General features: G+C 39.6%; 3 protein-coding genes across 11 annotated transcripts; 1 reads left to right on the plus strand and 2 right to left on the minus strand.

The window, feature by feature from the left end:
* Positions 1 to 106: 106 nt before the first annotated feature.
* Positions 107 to 15836, minus strand: beta-Spec (spectrin beta chain). Of its 9 annotated transcripts, none has more exons than XM_088043097.1 (13): positions 15678 to 15836; positions 9499 to 9657; positions 5113 to 9248; positions 4664 to 5063; positions 3654 to 4613; positions 3205 to 3604; positions 2938 to 3154; positions 1990 to 2167; positions 1267 to 1359; positions 1020 to 1154; positions 558 to 828; positions 328 to 510; positions 107 to 272 (listed from the first exon to the last, which is right to left on the minus strand). In XM_088043097.1, exons 2-13 carry the CDS (start codon positions 9626 to 9628, stop codon positions 269 to 271), a joined length of 7107 nt encoding a protein of 2368 aa, XP_087899223.1. In that variant the 5' UTR covers positions 9629 to 9657; positions 15678 to 15836; the 3' UTR covers positions 107 to 268. The 9 variants fall into 9 exon arrangements, with proteins under 9 accessions (XP_087899223.1, XP_087899224.1, XP_087899226.1 ...); XM_088043098.1 differs by lacking the exon at positions 15678 to 15836 and adding an exon at positions 10052 to 10221; XM_088043100.1 differs by lacking the exon at positions 1267 to 1359.
* Positions 2177 to 2931, minus strand: LOC148169777 (uncharacterized). The gene has a single exon (XM_088043156.1). The coding sequence runs from the start codon at positions 2810 to 2812 to the stop codon at positions 2201 to 2203; it is 612 nt and encodes a 203-aa protein (XP_087899282.1). The 5' UTR covers positions 2813 to 2931; the 3' UTR covers positions 2177 to 2200.
* Positions 15837 to 16526: 690 nt separating the features above from the next.
* Positions 16527 to 18513, plus strand: LOC148169778 (transmembrane protein 184C). The gene is made up of 8 exons (XM_088043142.1): positions 16527 to 16889; positions 16939 to 16975; positions 17022 to 17224; positions 17270 to 17344; positions 17393 to 17599; positions 17645 to 17744; positions 17790 to 17961; positions 18014 to 18513. Exons 1-8 carry the CDS (start codon positions 16627 to 16629, stop codon positions 18214 to 18216), a joined length of 1260 nt encoding a protein of 419 aa, XP_087899268.1. The 5' UTR covers positions 16527 to 16626; the 3' UTR covers positions 18217 to 18513.
* Positions 18514 to 18984: the final 471 nt, after the last annotated feature.

The raw sequence follows: 18984 nt of genomic DNA on the forward strand, positions 1-18984 counted from the left end.
GAATTTCGAAACCAACTTTTCTTGATGTGAAAAGTTCGATATTTTCAATTTATTCAATAAATAATAGAATAAACATTGGGCTTTACTGAAGGCAATATTCTTGTGCTCCAGTCAACAGTTTCTTTAATCACATAATATATTACTATACATTAAAATATTACTAGAATGTGCAACCTACATGAATGAAATATATATAAAAAAGAAAAAGTCAAAGGGCGAAGACTGAGCGATCCAGTCAGAATCAGGTAAAGCGTACAGATAGCATAAATTAGCTGCAACAAAAACACAAATGAGTAATTCAACAAACACCCAAAACCTGCATCTCACTTCTTCTTAAGAGTAAAAAAGCTGCGTCGTTTTGAATCTTCCTTCTGAGCGGACGCAGGCAATGTTTGTGAACGCGAGGGGCCAGAAGAATCAGCGTCTGCCTGAGAATTGATGCGGGAAATCCACGTGTTCATTTCACCATCGTTATGAGCTTGGAATAAGAATTCGGCTCCACTTTCCAATCTAAAACAATCATTCTCAAACTGAATCTCACACTTCACCGAACGTACTTTAGCCTGAAAACGTGCTTCTTCTTCTTGTAATCCTGGGCTACGGAAGCATTAGCTTTGTGCAAAGAGAGAGGAGTTTCATTCTTGAATGTCTGGTCGGGGGTGGAACGAGCCACCTTCCCATCTTTGTAGAACGCCAGCTGAGAGCCGTGCAAGACGGCGTAGACTTTATCCCATGATCTTACCGAAGCCTTGACGGTCGTATTTTCCCATTCGTGTTTGCGAGTTAAAATACCTTCGAAGACTTCTTCGTCGCCCGGACTGCCGCGCTCTAAACACACACATCAAATCAGCTTTCGAACCAGCATTGAATAACGGTTGCATTGACACTTTATGCCCAGTTTTTGACAACACTCACATAACACGAACTATACTTGGCTTTTCTATTGCTTTGACAAATATCCACCACCTCCCCCAGCACGAATATAAAACTGCACAAAATACCACCTTTCTGCACCATACCTGATGTTCCTGCGGCTTCGTCATCGCTAACAGCTCCAGAAGTCTTAGAAGATCCCTTCTTCCATCGGAAACTACGGAAGGGGGACTTGCTTCGAGAGCGGTCCTTACGTTTCGCCTTCTCTTCAGCTCTCGATACTTCGAAAAATTGCAAATAAAGCAAAACGAACGCCACGAATAATAAATCATGCACCAAATTAAAAATAAGACGACAACAAATAAACCCTTGATTCGAGTGTTTTTTACTCACGTGTTTGGGCGCGGGGTGGTGATTGTTGTGGAGGTGTAGATTGTGGCCGCTGAGTACCCGCGGTACTGGCAGATGGTGTTTGTTGTCCATGCACTACGTAATAACATGCTCATGCATTAACATTAATTTCATGCAAGTTCATAATGTTATAAAATTACTGTTATCATAGCAACATCACTGATTACAGAAGATTAAAAAACGTTAAACCGCAAGTTGTTCTGCGATAAGAAAAAAACAAATCAAAGCACAAATCTCTGGAGAAAGTCCCACAGATTCGTTTGTTAAAAACAAGATTAGTGTAAAATTAAAGACGTGGTGTTAGTAAAAAGCAACACTAAAACGTGTCAACTCCTACCTTCATTGTTATAAAGACCTCTGAAATATCAAGACATGCCACAACAACAGCCCGCCACCAATAGTTCCGTTATTAATATCCAACATTCTTATTATCATTTGTGCAGTTTTATCCACTTAATTAATAGAAGGAACAAAGCAATAGAAACCAATTGTGCACATTAATAAATATTAATGTATTAAGTGTAGACAGATTTAAATCATGAGAATTGCAGATTTTACCTTCACCTGGTGAGCTAGCTTTTAAAGAAGCTCTCTGACCACTTCCTGCTGCGTGTAGTAAAAGCATTACGATTTAGTTTTATAGAGATTGTGTCCGTGTTGTAAGAATTTGTAGTAAGAGTAAAGTGATGAGTAAATTGAATATACCTGGTCGATCCTCCGCCGCTGGTGTTCCTGAGTCGGGGCGATCAGCAGCGATAGCCTCCGCTTGTTTAGGCTGTGATGCTGCTAGAGCTGCTTGGCGCTCGGCTTCTTCTTGCTCGCGACGAGCGCGTTCTTGGGCCTCAGCTGCTTCTTGGCGTCGTTTAATCTCGCGCAATTCAAACTAAAACGGAATGAGAATTGAGTAATGATTACATCACAGTTGATTGACAAAAAGCAAGCGTGTACAATTTTTTTTGGAGCGGTTATAAGCATGCGGGAAAAAACCGATACTTACTGAGTCGCGATTAGTAGAAGTGGATGAAATGAACGGAAAAGACTTTCTGTAACTTTTTTTGGAACGTGCTCCTTTAGAACTACCATTTAAATGTACATTCCGCATTGGAACATCCTTAATAAAATAAGTTCTGCCGCTTTCCATATAACTAGCATATTTCTCAGCGTCTATAAAATCCTGCACGTAATATTTATCGTCGTGTTTGCTATAAATACACGGATTACTGGAAAACAAAACGTCCGCAGTTCCAGTTTCAAACATAGAAATAGACCGATTATAACACTTCCTCGTGGTAACTTCAGGTTTCCCGTGAAGAAAAGTAACATTCTTCCGCAATTTACTAATTCGCGCGTATTTACTAACACCAGCGACAGTGAAGCGTCTCCTATAGAAAATTTTCGGGTTATAAAACTTATCGAGATCGCAAACAATCGATTTTATCGTTTCCGCGACGTAACGTTTAGATAAGTTGCGAACGGGAGCAGGTTCCAAATTTTTGCAAACAGGAATGGCTATAGTGAAATCACACATAGTGGAAGACTCATGCAAGGTTGACGATTGACATAGACCACCACCCTTTTCTAACTACAAAGACGAGCAAAAAAATTAGTTGTGAATACAAAAAGTTAAGCAGACATGAAAGCTGTGGTAAATACCGTGGTCAGGCGTTCCAGAGCGCTGAATCTTTCTTCTTGGGCTGCCGCTGATTTTTCAAACGCTTCGTGTTTCTTGATGAGATTTTCAACATCATCGATGGTGTGGCCTAATTCTGTGCTCATTAAATACGGTTCTTGGGCGATCAGCCATGCTTCAGCCACTGCGGCGTCTCTTGCGAATTGATAAACTTCAAGAATTAATTGCAGGTTTTCCCATCTGAAAATCTCGAAATAAGTAAACTCGTCGAATTAACAGGATTCTTGTACCTTTCTTCCCATCGTTGCAGAACAGAGTTCCTGTGATTACTTAAAGTAACTAGTTTATCTTTGATTTCGGCACTGGCGTAGTGGTTGCGACTTAGCAATTCCTTTCCAAGTGAAATGCAAGCAGTAAAGTTGTCTTCTCTAGCATCTATTTCGGCTTTTAAGCTTTGATGGTTGTTCATAAGTAATTCCACTCCGCTGACGTCTCGTGGCTTCTCACTGGTGTTCATTTGTCTGATGACATCGTCCATCCACTGCATCAACGTTCTTACAAGATTGAAGAATTTGAAGAGGTCACCAGTATCGGCTAACTTCCCACGCCTCTGATCACAGGCTGCTTGAAGTGAAGCCCAAGCGGCAATAACCTCGTGCTCTCTATTCGTGATTTCTTTGGCCCTATCACCTATCATAAAATTTAGAACAAAACTTATTGTGTATATTGTGATCATTACCCGCATAACTGGCCTGTAACTTGGCAGATTCCTCTTGAATCTGCTGCACTTGCGATTGTAGAGTTTGCAGATCTTGTAAGAAATTTTGATGTTTCCTCTGGAGAGCGGAAACGGATCCAGCATCACGTCCCAACTCATCAGACATAGAAACCTGTTTCTCGAGAATTCTTCCCAAGACGTCTTTACAATCATGGAAGAACTTGTGCAATTCCCGTGAAGCTGCAAGCATTTGGGTGCGAGTTTCGATCAATTCCAAAAGATCCTGCCATGCTTCGTTCAGTCCATCCTTCCATTCGGCGATTGTTGCAGAATCGGAGTGTCCAGCTTCGATCAAGCGATCGGCAATGTCGGTAACTGCCGCGACACGCTCTCTACCGATTGATTCCGTGTCACGCGCGAACTCCTTGAATCTTTCCCACAATAAAGTGACATGATCGTAGTCTTGTCCCAACTCATGAGAAGAAGCCACAACTTCGCGGTCGGCGATCCATTGCTCCAAATCCTCCACATCTCGGTGTAAAAGGAAGAGTTTCAAAGCCTCATCGAGTTTCCCGCGTCTTTCGCCGGCGAGGTCTTTCAAACCTGCGTAGAGTTTATCGAGTTGTGATTGCTTGACAGCCACTTGTTCGGCTAATGGATGTCCTTCAGCTGCCAAAGCTCGGACGGTCTCGCCCAAAGCTCGAATGGTATCTGCATAATCTTCAACGGCGCCTTCTAAGCTCTCGTGCTTCTTCATGAAGTTGCGAGCGGAAGTTTCATCTTTACCACGATCTTCTACCATCATGTAAAGTTCTTGTTCACTCATCCAGCTCTCGGCTTCGTTCGCATCGAAAAGATACTGTTGAGCGCGCTCGTTACGAAGAAGATTTTCCCGGCGCTTCTCGACGGCGTCTTTCAGTTCTTGCCAGGCTTTGTGGAGTTCGCTGATGAGGTGACTGAATTCTGTCGAGTCCTCGTGACCTGCAAGCAAAAGGATGTTATGGATATAAATGACCAATTTCCTCGCTTACCTTCATCGATCAGTTTCTGTCCATTATTGCAGACTGTATTAATTCGCGGTTCGTGATTTTCAATTTCCGTTCTCAGCGATTGATTCTTCTTCTCAAGCATATGCACTTGGAACAAACTATTGCCGTATTCCGTGGATGATGCTTGTGGCATTTTCTCCGCAATCCAAAGTAATTCATCCTCGATGTCTCTCCTGAATTGTAATGCTTCCTTTTTCTTTTCCAATACGCGCTGTCTTTCGAGTAGAGGCTGTTTGAGTTGTTCGAAGCGTTGCTCCACTTGAGTCTTCTTAACTTTAATCTCTTCCAATTTCGGAGCGGGAGCCGTCGTTTCGAGAACTTTTGTTTGCTTCTCCATTTCCTCGACTTGACGAGCTTTAACTGCCATTTGCGTTTCAATCATCTAAAAAAAAAGTTTCAAATAAAAAATTCAAACCATCACACGATCAAACCTGTTGTTTCTGCATCAGAATGTTGACCGACGCCAGATCTGATCCAGTGTCGTCACTTTCGATTTGTTTTTCGAGATCGTTCATCCAAGAGTCGATATCGTCGCAAGTTTGGTGAATGAGTACTTCACGGTTAGCATCAAAAAGTCGTTCGCCTTTCTCTTTGGTCGTTTGTTCCAAAACATCGAACTGATCAGCAAGTTCTTCGATTTTCGGCTTGATAACCTCTGCGAATTCTGGTTTTTCTTTAGCCAATTCTTCGCCAGTTTTCTGGAGATTAAGGAGACGTTCCTTGTTGGCGGCAATTTCGGCCTCGAAAGCTTGATGGCGGGTCCATTTGGAATGAACAGTTTTCGCGGAACGATACGTCTCATCTTGGGCAGTGATGTGTTTCTCTTGGATCCATTCTCCGAGTTCGTCGCAGTCGCGAAGGAATTGATGCAACTCCAATTGATCTCGCAAGCGCTCCATGAGAGCCAGAGCTTTTTCTTTAATCGCTGATCTGCGTTGGTCGATGTTGTCAGCGCGTTTTGCAATCTTGTCAGATGCAAAGTGACCTTCATCGATGAGACGATTGGTAATCTGGATGACTGTATTGAATTTGTCTTCGTTGGCTTCCATGGATGTCAAGAAAGACTCGTGTTTCTTCAACTGATTGTCGGCTTGCTCGAGAGTGGTCGGTGTTTCGATCTTCGACAACGCGTGCTCTTGTTGGTTGAGGATGACTTCAGCTTGGCGAGCGTCTTTGTCCAAAACTTGCAAGCTAAGAGACTGTGATAGCAATTTCTGACGATTCTCCCACATTTGATGAATTTCGTCCCAACCATCCTTCAAAGCCTTCAGTCTTTCTCTCAGGAACATGTACTGAGTATCATCTTGAGTGCTTGGATCGGCAGTGAGTTTCTCTCCATATTCCATCATCTTATGATAATCATCAGTGTAGTTATGGATTTCTTCACAAATGCTTTGATGTTGCGACAGCAAGTTCTCTGCTTCAGCCAACGAATTCGGAGTGTCTTCCGAAGCGATATCGGTTTGGGTCTTCGTCAACCACGCCTGGAAATGATCCAAATCACGCAAGAATCGGTGCAAATCTCCAGCTTCCTCAAGTTTAGAATCGCGTTCTTTCAACATCTGCGTAAGCCGCTCCCAGATGATCTGAATTTGAACTATTCTCTCTCTAATAACAGCAGCTTCTTCGGGATGTTCCGTCTCTATGTTTGCAGCTTCCTTCTCTAAAGAAGTTAATTTAGCTTGAATAGCTGCAAGATCACGTTCCATTCCGGAGAGACGGCGCTGTAATGTCATAATACCAGTCAAATCCATTTCCAAACTGTCAGTGCTTTGCAAAATACGAATTTTGTCTTCGATCCAGGTCGTGGTTTCGCGACACTCGATATGGAATGTTTGTACGCCGTGAGCAGAGTTAAGCTCGTCACGTTTCGCCTCAGCTTTTTCACGAAGCTCAGCCCATTTCTGGTTAAGTTGGTTCTGCCTGGCTGTGATTTGTTCCGAATTGGGATGCTCAACATGCAACAACTGTCGGGCTAATTGATTGACAACAGCGACCCGAGAAGCATTAGCGTTCATTTCTTTCTCGAAGCCATCGTAGCGATGTTTCATGATTTCAACATCCTCGATGTCGCGGGCAGGGACCATGGTCTGCAGCATCCTGTCCTTTTCGCTGATCCATTGCTCAACACCGTCACTTTCAGACAGGAGTTTGTACAAAGACAAAGCGTCGAGAAGACGTTGCTTGCGAAGTTTAGCCAACTCAAGCAACTCCTTGTACCTGTTATCAATAGAAGCCAATCTCTGTGATACTTCGGGTGATTCAGCAACTTCTGGTCCCAACTGTTTCGCCTGTTGATGAAGCGCCTCAATGGTACTGGCGTAGTTCTTAAGTTCCTCGGTGACGTCTTTGTGTTTTTTGAGCAAGGACTGCGCGTTTCCTTCGTCTCTGCCGACATCTTCGCTGGATACCAACCGCAAGGTGTCTAGCATCCAAATATCGACATCATCCGCATCTGCGAACAACTGGTGATAATCCACGGCATCCTCCAGGCGTTTTCTACGATAAGCCGCCAGATCTAAGAGGTGTTTCCATGCTCCTCGAATTTCGGATAGTCTTTCTTGAACTTTCTCGGCACCGAAGTGTCCAGAGGTAACCAATTCGTCTCCGACTCCGATGACGGCATTCAATTGTGGTTCGTGCGCAGAAATTTCGTTTTCTAAAGCTTTGTGTTTGCTCAGCAATAAATTGACAGTTGTAAGATCGTGCCCGATATCAGCAGCTGATACGATCTGTTCTTTTTCTTTGATCCAGTTTTCTTCATCTGCCATGTCCCAGTAGAACTGCCACAATTTGCGGCTCTCTTCAAGGCGCGATCGGCGTTCAACAGCCAAACGCACTAACTCTGCGTAAGCATCTTCGAGTTGTTGTACTCTTTCCAAGACAAGGGCAGGATCGCAAGGTCTGTAACCTTCCTCGCTTTCAACGTCTAGGAAACGTTGGGACTGGTTTGCTACAGCTTTGACTCTGTCACCGAGAATATTAATATCGGCTTCGAGAAGATTGTGCTTTTGAAGCAGATCTTCGACACCCATGAGGTGCTTGCCGTAGTCGTCTGTAAGGAGACGGCCTTTCAATTCCTCCATTGCGTCGAGGATGTGGAGCATTTCTTGGAAGTTCTGTTGTAGTTGAAGTGATAACTCGAGTCTATGTCTACGTGCTCTAAGCAATTCCAAGAGATAATTCCAAAGGCGTAGGACATTTTCTTTCCTTGCGTTGATTCTCTCCATGTCGTGGTAGTTTTCAGCTTCCAATTCACCGGCAACGGAAACGACAGCCTGCACTCGTTCTTCATACGCAAGAATATCAGTTTCGATTGCTTCGTGTTTCTTGGCCGCGGCTTCAACAGCAGTAAGATCGTGACCGAAATTATCCTGTGAAACCAATCGTTGGTTTTCGCTCAGCCAAGTTTCTCTCATGCTGGCTTTCCTGTTGAAACGAGCTGCCAACTGTTCGAGTTTTTCTTGACGGATCAATTCCTCACGTAATGCTAGTTCGCGCTCATGTTCGGCTTTTTCCAGTCTTTCCCAAGCTTTGTTTATATCCGAAATCATTTTTCCCTCCTTTGGCGTGTACGGACGTTGATTGTTTGCTCTCATTTTAGATTGAAGCGTGAAAAGGAGGATTTCTAGATTTCCTTTTTCGACGAACTTTGGAGGTTTTTCTACAGTACGGTAATTGTTAAACTGGCCTAATTGTTGCTGGACGCCGACAAGGCTATTGGCGAATTGTCTCTCGCCAAGAGCTGAAATGGTACCTTCGATCCATGCAAGCAAGTCACTGGTTAAAGATTCGTATTCTTTGATCATCCTGTCGTTTTCCATCGCGATTCCGACTACTTTTCCAATACGCTTACCTTGTACCGTTTCTTGTTTCTTGTTGCTGAAGTAGTGATAATATGTGACTACGTACGTAATGATAGATTTTTCATCTGGCTGCTCTACGAAAACATCTTCAGCATCCAAAAGTTTTGTTAAACCTAATTTATCTTCAGCGACGTTAAATGCATTATTCAAGTTATGGATGGGGTTTGATTTGGATAATTTTTCAAACTGAATTAGATCTGGACGATGTTTATGGATGAGTGCGTTAAACGCTAAGCCATCTCTCCATGACGTTGTAAAGTTCCTCACATTCACATTGTTGTAACCGGCGGTCTTCATCTGGCACCACAACAACAATGCATCTTTGGCCGACTTGGTTTCTTGATTATCCGTTTCTTCAATTGTGATGTCTTGAATTTGGAACCTCAGAATAATGGTCCAAATTAAACCAAGAGACAAACGAGGATTGCCATCTACGATATCGTGTGATCCCATATTTTCCAAATGAACACGTTGCTCCCGAAGGAACTGCAGTGCTTTATCGACATTTTCCAAGCAGTGGATTCGCATTTTTCCTTTCGTCGGACGGGGAAGACGCTCCCCGGACAATACCTCCAGTAATTTAATCAGATTTTTACCATCTCGCATGTCCGTGTAGAGATCTGTAATGCGGGAGTTCACCCGGACAAGGTGAGAGTTGACCCATTTCTGGAACGTCTTCTTCTGGACACTTTCTCTTTCATCTAGAAGCAACAAAGTGGAAATTATAGCGAAATTAATCAAACCAATCTACCTCGTAGCTCTAACACTACTTGATCATAATACTTTTGTTCTAGTTCAGTAGTCATTGCCATTTTAACTAATGACTGGCTAATGAGTGCTTGAATCAGACTGAACTTGATACAGGAAATGTTTGGTTTTGATAATATGTGCGTTAGGAGATAAGAAAGTACAGCAGAACGAAAAGAAATGTTGGAACAGTAATGTATTTACCTGCTAAAGCTTTGATCCTAGATCTCTCAAAGAGGCGAGACGAGGAGTTACCCCCATCGTATTCGTAGTCTTCGACGATCTCCTGTTGTAGTGTGGGGTCCCACCTCACTATACTGATGTCGGTGGTCATTTTGCCAAGTTACCAGCAGAGCTGGCTACCTGCAACAACAAAAAAAATGATAAAAAAAAACAAAAATTTAAATTTCATTTCATTGGATTGCGTTTAACCTTCGCATAATTGAGCTTCCCACGAAAATGGCAGCAGAATAATTATCGATTTAGAGCACCGGAGCACCGGCACAAATGACCCTCCGGTTTTTCAAATAATGCCAAATTACGCAATTCTATTTTCAACTAAACATGCGATAAACGCGTTTATTAGCAAAACATCAAAACGAAATTAACTCCATCGTAAATCAAATACTTGTGTTAATTTCCGTCTAGCTAATCCCAGCCTCAACTCTTACCTAATTGTTTAAAAAAAATGATTTTAACTTTTACGACTGGCGCATAATTTGAAACATTCCGTCGTATCGACCAAATATTCCCTCACCTCTGAAAGCTCACACAAATTCACATATCTCCACAAAACACGGTAATGGAAAATCTAAGGAAACCTGCACGAAAATTGAATTAATCGATTTGCCGGCGACCAGAATCTCGTCATTCGATGATGGCGAATCGTGCTTGGCGTCTCGGCGCCTGACCTAGCCGAACCGTTTGCCAGCTAGACTGCAGCGTCTGGTTCGATCTGTAGTGCGGCAAAACTGCCGGTGGCGGCGCAAAATTCGCAAGCGACGACCTCGAATCAAGCTGAACGAAATGGGTCAAGTTGGAGGATGGAGAGGTATGTGGAAAGAGGAAAGAATAGGACGCATTGTTGGGTACTTCCTCAAAGATAAATCGGTGCAAATGTGAACAAATACCTCTATTAATACACTGTTTATGCTTTCATAAGCATCGGAAGCATGGAAATGTTACGAAGAGTCTACAGAAGCAGGTTCTATGGAGGCCGCGGAGATTTTCGACCTGACTGAAGGAATTTGGTCATAAAAACTAGTGGTAAAAACGTCTTACATGCAAGAATTAGTTAAACATACAATAAACTTGTTTAGTGGAGTTGTTCCAATAAAAGCTTTTAGGCCATTTTTTTATTCAGAGTATTGGAGGATTTATTAGTTGAAAGTCTTCTTTGTATTGAGAATAATAGGATTTGATCGATATTTCAAGCGTCTTACCGCTACCAAATCGTAATAATCTACTTTCCAGTCCTTGATCAGTTCTCTGTTGTCCAAATCCCAATAAATTTCCAACTATTCTTCACTTAAATTATCTTCATAACAAGAAGATTATGGACCAAATTATAGCTCATTTACTGATTGCCATGCTACTTGCAACGTAATGACCCGAGAAATGACTTGACCAAGTGGCTAGGAAATTAGTGCATTTAAGCTAATTTATGCAAGTTTTCTCACTTTACAGCTCGTGATTTTTCGCGTTTAATGGCGTGGGATGTCGCAAAGATTGTGTTAAAATTTGAAGAACTATATTAACTTCAGCGTGGAGAGATTTATAGCTGCTAAAACTGACAAGTTTTCTAATTTAGCTTATTTACAACGGAATATTCCCCACATAACATAAAATTATATCATATCTAAAAATCAGTTTCCCGTATTCGGATATTTATCGTGGATCATAGAGCTCTTTTTTATTTAAATTTTTCAGGATTTGTAACACCGGATTTTAATCAAAATAAGGGCGAGGAAAACAATAGTGCAAACGCATCTTTCTATCTGTCGTAGCTCCGGAGATATGGAGCTCCAAAAATTCCGGAATAGTCCACCGAAACAGATTTTCATTAAAATTGAAAAATAGAATTTTCAAATCCGGGATATGTAAGACCGGATTATTAGCAACAAAAGTGTCAAAAAAACGATCGCGAAAATTATTGATTATTAGCAACAAAAGTGACAAAAAAACGATCGCGAAAATTATTGAGGGTTTGTTGGCAAAAGCCGGATGAGTCACTCACCGCTTCCCCTAATTAGATGTAACCCTAGAAATGAATGGTTTATTCGGATATTGCATGTTTGTACAACAGTTCGTTGAACACACTCTCATAGACAGTGTGATATAACACTGAACATGTCGAGGTCAGAGGGTTGGAACCCATTTTGTGTAGACGGATGTGTTAATTTCGTGTCAGAAACGTGTCCACGAATAATTTTCAGATGAAACTAAATAAATCACATGACCTACTCAACCCGATCTAAGGTCAAATACCCTTTTACTCACACCACCGTTGAATGTGTAACAAGTACATTCCCACTCAATTGAACATAATTATGATCGTCACCCACTGGCGGTTAATGGAGATTATAATGATGACGTCAAGCTTAATACAATGCAACAAGAGATTTACATATTTCGTGCACAAGAAAAACAATAGGTAACTGTTTTTTTACAGTCGCCGAGTCCGGAATTTTTAATTTTCAGTGTCAGCGGGAAGCTTGACAGTGTGACACGTAAGACAGAAGCACCAATTTTCCGTGAAACTGGATGTGGTTCGACGCAGATACACAAAGATTTTGATGTGGTTACGGTACAGGGCTTCAATCGGAAATCAATACGGCTCTCAACATTTCTTAAGTAAATACATACTTATATTTTACTTCCATGAAAAATTCATCAATTCCTTACAAGGCATCTTTTTACGTAATTTTCCAAGTTATTGATTTATACGCAAGATACCCACTGAATTTAAAGTGTACAATTTAGAAATCGAAGGAGATATCGATTTATCAATGCGCTTGGTGAATCTTGATTGGAAATATAAAAACAAATGAAATGAGTAATGGTGTAAAAATAGTTAATTACTAACATGTGAAAACTAATTGACAAAAGCAAACACCATAAATTGCAAAATTGGAAATGAAAGGAAACGTTGTTTGTGCTACAACGATGTTTCTGTTACCCAGTCTCTCCTCTTTATGCTCTGTTGTATTTTTAATACTGCTAGTTCAACTAACAAATAAATTAAAAAAAAAATCAAATTATTGCATCCAACTTCAACAGAGATAACATTTAACTATATCAGATCAAAAATTATTTCTCATTTATGACATTTACTGACTAATAGAATATTATTATTTACTTAGTACAAAGTAAACAGCATATCTCCGTGATCAGTATTTACTTGGCTTTTACAGATAACTGTATTTCTCTAAGCTTTACTCATCGCCCAACATTCCATACCATGATCAGAAAAAACGGCATCTAAACGTGCTCTTAAATTCCGAAATGTATTGTTGATTCTAAAAAAAGCAGATCTGCTGCTACCACGCAAGAAATGCAGACCCTACCAGAGACTGTACAACCATGGAATCATGTCTGATCAAAATAAAAATTATAGTCGCGACGTCTGCCTTCATGACGGAATTGAAAAAATGAGCACATGAGTTCATACAGCGGTCTACTTTCTGAAAGTAATTATTGAAGTAAATTGCAAAAAATCGGTGCACTTATCAAGACAAAATTAAAACGAACAATAAAAATCGTAACGTAATATTTACACACTGACTTAACCCAATTAACAATAGAATAATACTGAATGAATTCAAGGTTATTAACATTATCACAAAATGAGGAAACCGGTAAATGGAATTTTTTTCAGCGAGGGAAAATCGCCGAAGTTATAAATTATGTACAATCCGAATAAACATATCCACTATAAAAAATGTCTTCCATCATTTATTCACCCTCCTGATGTGCCTGAATTTTCATGGCAGCACTATTTCCCGTTTAGTTGGCAAGGAATCTTCGATCCAGGAAAACCCGGAATCGTCCAACTTTCCTTCTCTTTTTTCGCCGCATGTATAGTGCAAGATAATTATCATGTACGAACGCTAATTATCACCGAATTTTAGGTCAAATGAGCATAAATTTTGCCAAGCTCTGACGTTGTACAAAGATAAGATTGTAAATTTAATGTCGCGTTTTTGTTTCCGTCCAAAAATTGTAATAATGGATGGTTACCTTCACTGTTTGGTTTACCTTTCACCTGACATGTGATCTGTGAAGTTTTAGGCGTTTTTCTAACGTCGGGTTCGTTTATTGACAACATCTGTTGTAGATGATCTAACATTGCAGCGATTTGGAATAATGTAACCAACATTTACCAGAAGTTTATGTTGGGTACATAAACAAACAAACTTTTAGGTGTGGGATGTACTAGTAATTATACAGGGTGTGTTGTCGGCCGCGGTGATCGTAAAATTTTGCACTTAAAAGGACATGAAACAGGAATTTTTATTCCTCTAAGAATTCTTAGTCAGAAAAAGCAAAATTATTCAAAATAATTTCCATTACACCAACTCATATCAAAATGAATATTAGGAGTAGTTTATAATTATCATTAGATACAAAGCAATGCTTTCGCATAGTTATGTAAGCTAACATCAGTAATGAATCTCATACAAGGGAAATCTTGATTTCGTAAATACAAAAGATTGTGCAGACAAGGACACGAGAATTACATCCAACTTTGTAAAAATGAACACAAATGAGTCTGTTAAAATAGTTAGACCTTGCATCGTTTCAGCATTGAAAAGATTATTTGCCATTTTAATTATTCAGAAGTTATATTTGTAAAAATAAACCAAACCTTCCACAAATTAAATTTAGACCACCATTCCATAAGCCGTGGAATGTCTCTGAAATATGGAAGTGATTATTGATTATATTTTCTGATCATATCCACATATTTTTATAGAATTAATATCCGGCGATTACGCAAGCATCGACCATATAGAGACCTGTTGATGACGAGAGGAAATACGTTCTTATGAAAGAAGGTTAGGTGCAAATGAAAAATACACACAGAAGAGGATCACCATCGTTCGTTCCGAATTTTGTGAAACCCAAAAGTTTTGCGTAATTGGAAAATGGTAAATTTCAAAATTAGATCTATGACCGTTGGGCATTCCCCACGACAAGCACAGTTGCAATTGGCATCACTGTTTTACAATGAAATAAAGTAAAAACACTGCAAAACGGGACACGTTTCCAATAAATTTTAAAAAAGCGGTCTTCTCTTTCCATAGTTGATGACATTGCTCTTCTCAATATTGATCCAACTTTCAAATACCGCAAAATCTGCGCCCTCTTAAAGTAAAAAGCCCACTAAATTATGAAACCCAATCAATAACAATTCCATAATTAAAACAATTTTATTTGAAAGATCCTTTGTGGTGAGAATAAAACTAAAACCCATTGAGGTTTCGATTATTTTTAGGTCAAAGTTCACGCACCTTGAATTGTTCTCCTAAAATAAATTGGAGGTCAGGTCCAAATTACAAAAATTAAGTCTGGGCCAAGTTTCAAACGCACCCTTTAATTAACGCAATTAAGTTAATGGTGCAATCACCTGTAATTATTTTTTTATCTATTAGTCCACAGAACTGAGTACATATTTAGACAGATAACAATTTTAAAAGGAAAAACTTGTGCAAACAGTGATAATTTAACAATACCGGCGCGAGATAATCAATTCTCTTGCACTTGCTCTTGTTATATAACACTTGATATGCGAAATTTATAAATTTCAATGTTATTTACAATCAAAATGAGTCATACACGCATCATGGATATTAATAAACCCAACAACTATTCGGCCTACAACCGTGGGCTATGTTATCATTAGGTTTTATCAAATGATATGACATTTAGCCGTTTAACACTTTATTTTGGGACTGTGACCTATCTCTGGAGCCAAGGGAGATAAAAAGACAAACTCTCACGACCGTGAAGACGCTTCGAGAGATTCGCTCTATTTAAAAACCGACCAAAATAATAGAAAATGTGAATAAACAGAGTTGAGTCCCTAAAGGGCACTCACCCGATCTTCGATTGGTGTCAGTGTTTGTAAACCTGCGGCTTCCAAGTTCACTGACATAGAAATATACGGGAAGCCTCTGCGTCTTTTATAGGCCACAAGGGCTCAACAATAAACAATTACATCAAGGCAATAAATGAAAGTGACGTAAGAAACATCAATAAACTGTTACCGAATTTGACAAACACCCCAGCGCAGGTTACACCTATCCGGCCATTTTAAAAGACTTGGTTATAATTTGAGATTATCGAACATTATGAATCTAAACGGAAATGTGGATACTTACCGGTTCACTCTTATTCTTTAATTGTTGTAGTTTTCACTGTTAAACTATGTTCATCAGTTAGAATCACTGTTATTTTTATAAAATTGTCACTTCACGGACACAAACGCCCTTCATGACGGCTACCAGCGAGTACTCATTTATTTCTATTACGCATGCGCAGGATTCACTTTACACGCCCAGATCGCCTTTTCAAATAGATGGCGCCAAAGGCAGTCCTGCTTTTCCTGCTGGTCCCATTTTAATTAGGTCAGAGGACCCGGTGGGTTCAGGTTCTTCGGTAAACATTATTTGGGAGGGACACTGCTAGGACGGAAGCAATTTGAAGACTAGTTTGTCTTTGGCACACACTGATGTTTAATTTGCTGGAAAATCGAAAGACGCTTCCATTTTTTTTAAAAGCGGAGTCTTTGGACACCTGTTCCTTCACTAATGAACTCACCTGTTATCCCATTTTAAAATCATTATCGCTTTTGGTGGTGAAATTATTACAAGCTGACTAATCTTTTTGGCAATTTCGAATTTCCCGGATTAGGTTATTCGGTGATTACCAAAAAATTGCTGCAATTAGCATTACACTCATCTACAACTACTCATCTCTGATTTAACATCAAACTGACAAATTATTTTAGTGATTATTTTAGTAACTTTGAATTTATTTTATTATTATTATTAAAAATTTAAAATCCTAAACAAACTATTAAAAAAAATAAATTAATTACGAGAAAATCCCTTGGAATTCTAATCCAACGTTTAAATTAGTTCATTTCTCCTGCTTAAAATTAGCGCACTTCTAATTTTAAACTTAAAAAAAGAAAACTGCATACTAATTCAAAAGTGCGTTTCATCACCGCTAGATGTCAGCACCTCCGGAACATATGACTGAAAGCAGATTGTTGTTGTTATCTGTCAATGTTTGTTCAAGTGTCAAATAATGTGAAATATTGTGAAAATGCCGTGGGAAACCTGTTTGAACTGTTTATCCCGTTGGAGATTATGGATAAGGCCCTTGGTTATAATTCTTTACGCTCTAGCTGCACTTGTTTTTGTCCCTTTATTTCTGGTAAAGTCCCTGGAGGATGGTTTTAACAAACGGGATCAAGAAATTCTGGTTGCTGGGGTCTTTGTTTGGGTTGCAATTCCGCTATCCTTATGGGAGATTATTCAGCATGTTATACACTACACGCAGCCAAAGTTGCAAAAACATATCATCAGGTAAAAATCAATTATGTAAATATTATCAAATGTATTGTTTTTATTACAGAGTTTTATGGATGGTCCCGATCTACGCTATCAATGCTGTAAGACCAATCAATATTGTTCTACTTTAATTAACAGTTTTTGTAGTGGTTGGGATTAATTTACCCCAAAGAATCCGTCTATGTGGATAGTTTAAGAGAATGTTATGAAGCTTACGTCATTTACAATTTTATGAAGTTCTTGTTGAATTATTTAAACATGGAAATGGATCTGGAAGCTAGTTTGGAATTAAAACCACAAGTCAAACATATTTTCCCTTTGTGTTGTCTCCCTGATTGGGAAATGGGCAGGTAATGTGAAACTCCCATAATTTCACACTCTCACCTGTTTTTTAGGGAGTTTGTCCACATCTGCAAACACGGAATTTTACAGTACACAGTGGTGAGACCTTTGACCACCATCATATCATTGTTAGTCCATTCTCACTTCTTTTCACTCTATAATTTTAAATATTCTAGTATATGCAAAGTCTCTGGCGTTTATGGCGATGGCGAATTCAAAGGAAATGTGGCTTTTCCATATCTGATTGCAGTAAACAACGTCTCTCAATTCATAGCCATGTATTGCCTGGTTATGTTTTACAAAGCAAATTTAGCTGAATTAAGACCAATGAAACCGTTACCGAAATTCCTATGCATAAAAGCAGTCGTCTTCTTTTCCTTTTTGTAAGTTACAATGATCGCAACGTGTAAATTTTAACGCAAATTTAGTCAAGGTGTCCTCATTGACATGCTGGTATACACTAACATAATCACTCCGAGTACCAAAGACCCCAACACCGACGGTCTGAACCTCTCTACAAGACTACAAGTGAGATCGAATTTTTCGTGATCATAATCAAACCCCCCGTTTCAGGATTTTTTGATCTGTATTGAAATGTGCATGGCTTCTATAGCACATCATTATAGCTTTTCTTATGAACCTTATGCAGTTTCTGGGTTGAACCAGTCATGTTGTCAAGCTTTTCTAGCAATGTGGGACGTTTCTGACGTTCAGAGAGACATCCAAGAACACTTAGGGATAGTTAGTAAGTGCGAGTCTAAATTTGATGGACTTTTTCTATTGAAGGGTTATCACAGGTAGCTCAATCAGCAGAAGAATTCGTGGCCGCAGCATGTACACCATACCACGAGGGAACAATGAAAATGAATTTTTAGTTTCACCACAGCAGGGAGCTGCAAGTGCTCCTTCATCAGGGTTTTACCAAAACAATGATGACGAAGTTTTCGTCAACTACGGTACAGTTAATTCTAGTCAAGACGCTACTAGACCGCGATTATAAATTGTGCAATTGTAAATACGCCTATTTTTAAGTCAGTACATATTTTATACCGTCGATTGTCTTAAATTATGTTAGAATTTTTATATATTGCGTATTTTTATCTCTTTACAATGTTAGAGAACTCTGTGATTAACTTCAACGCTAAGCGCATTGTTGATAACTTGTTTTGATCTCTAGGACGAGTGTTCTGATTTTTAGGAGCTATTGATGTTGCTGGATTGAATGCAGGTACCAAAAAAAAAGATTTATAGGATTAGTGGATGTTAAATTTGTAAAAAATATACTTATTTTACGTAAGACCAGTTATTTAAACCTGTCGCAAATTGCAGTTAATCCCTTTTTTATGACGCTCATTAAAAGTCCAGCACAAACCGTTGGCTGTCGGAGTGTAGAAACCTATTCCGGTTCGACCCCGCCTTGTTCCGGCAGCTCCGGACTTCCGGTGTGCAATCTGTAAGTCTCCGCGCGTGTAAATTTAAACCTACCATCCACAGATGGCACACCACCTCCACCACTTCATAAATTTTTAATCAAAAGTTGTAGATTTATATTCATTTAAAGTTACAACCCTTCTCTTCTATTCATATCCTTAATCGAACAACAGACTCATGCCCTTAAAATATTCATGTACGGGAGAAAAATATGGTGGAGAAAATTATTCCACCACAAGGAGCTCAGTAATCAAATATTCACACAAAATTACATGTTGAAAGAATAATTGAAACTTTGGGTTTTTCTCGAAATTTGTGTCGGTCTTTCATTGATATC

This window comes from Gnatocerus cornutus, chromosome 8, assembly GCF_029298725.1.
Source record: "Gnatocerus cornutus isolate USDA-ARS CGAHR chromosome 8, icGnaCorn1.1, whole genome shotgun sequence".
Taxonomy (NCBI): Eukaryota; Metazoa; Arthropoda; class Insecta; order Coleoptera; family Tenebrionidae; genus Gnatocerus; species Gnatocerus cornutus.

Excerpts from the sequence above, each read along its gene's own strand:
- beta-Spec (XM_088043097.1), bottom strand. The coding sequence starts at position 9,628 with ATGACCACCGACATCAGTATAGTGAGGTGGGACCCCACACTACAACAG. Across the intron at positions 3,605-3,653 it reads GTTACAGGCCAGTTATGCGG|GTGATAGGGCCAAAGAAATC; the intron begins GTAATGATCACA and ends ATTTTATGATAG. Across the intron at positions 1,155-1,266 it reads ACCACCCCGCGCCCAAACAC|TATCGAGAGCTGAAGAGAAG; the intron begins GTGAGTAAAAAA and ends AATTTTTCGAAG.
- LOC148169778 (XM_088043142.1), top strand. The coding sequence starts at position 16,627 with ATGCCGTGGGAAACCTGTTTGAACTGTTTATCCCGTTGGAGATTATGG. Across the intron at positions 17,225-17,269 it reads CCTGATTGGGAAATGGGCAG|GGAGTTTGTCCACATCTGCA; the intron begins GTAATGTGAAAC and ends CCTGTTTTTTAG. Across the intron at positions 17,600-17,644 it reads GTCGTCTTCTTTTCCTTTTT|TCAAGGTGTCCTCATTGACA; the intron begins GTAAGTTACAAT and ends ACGCAAATTTAG.
- LOC148169777 (XM_088043156.1), bottom strand. The coding sequence starts at position 2,812 with ATGTGTGATTTCACTATAGCCATTCCTGTTTGCAAAAATTTGGAACCT.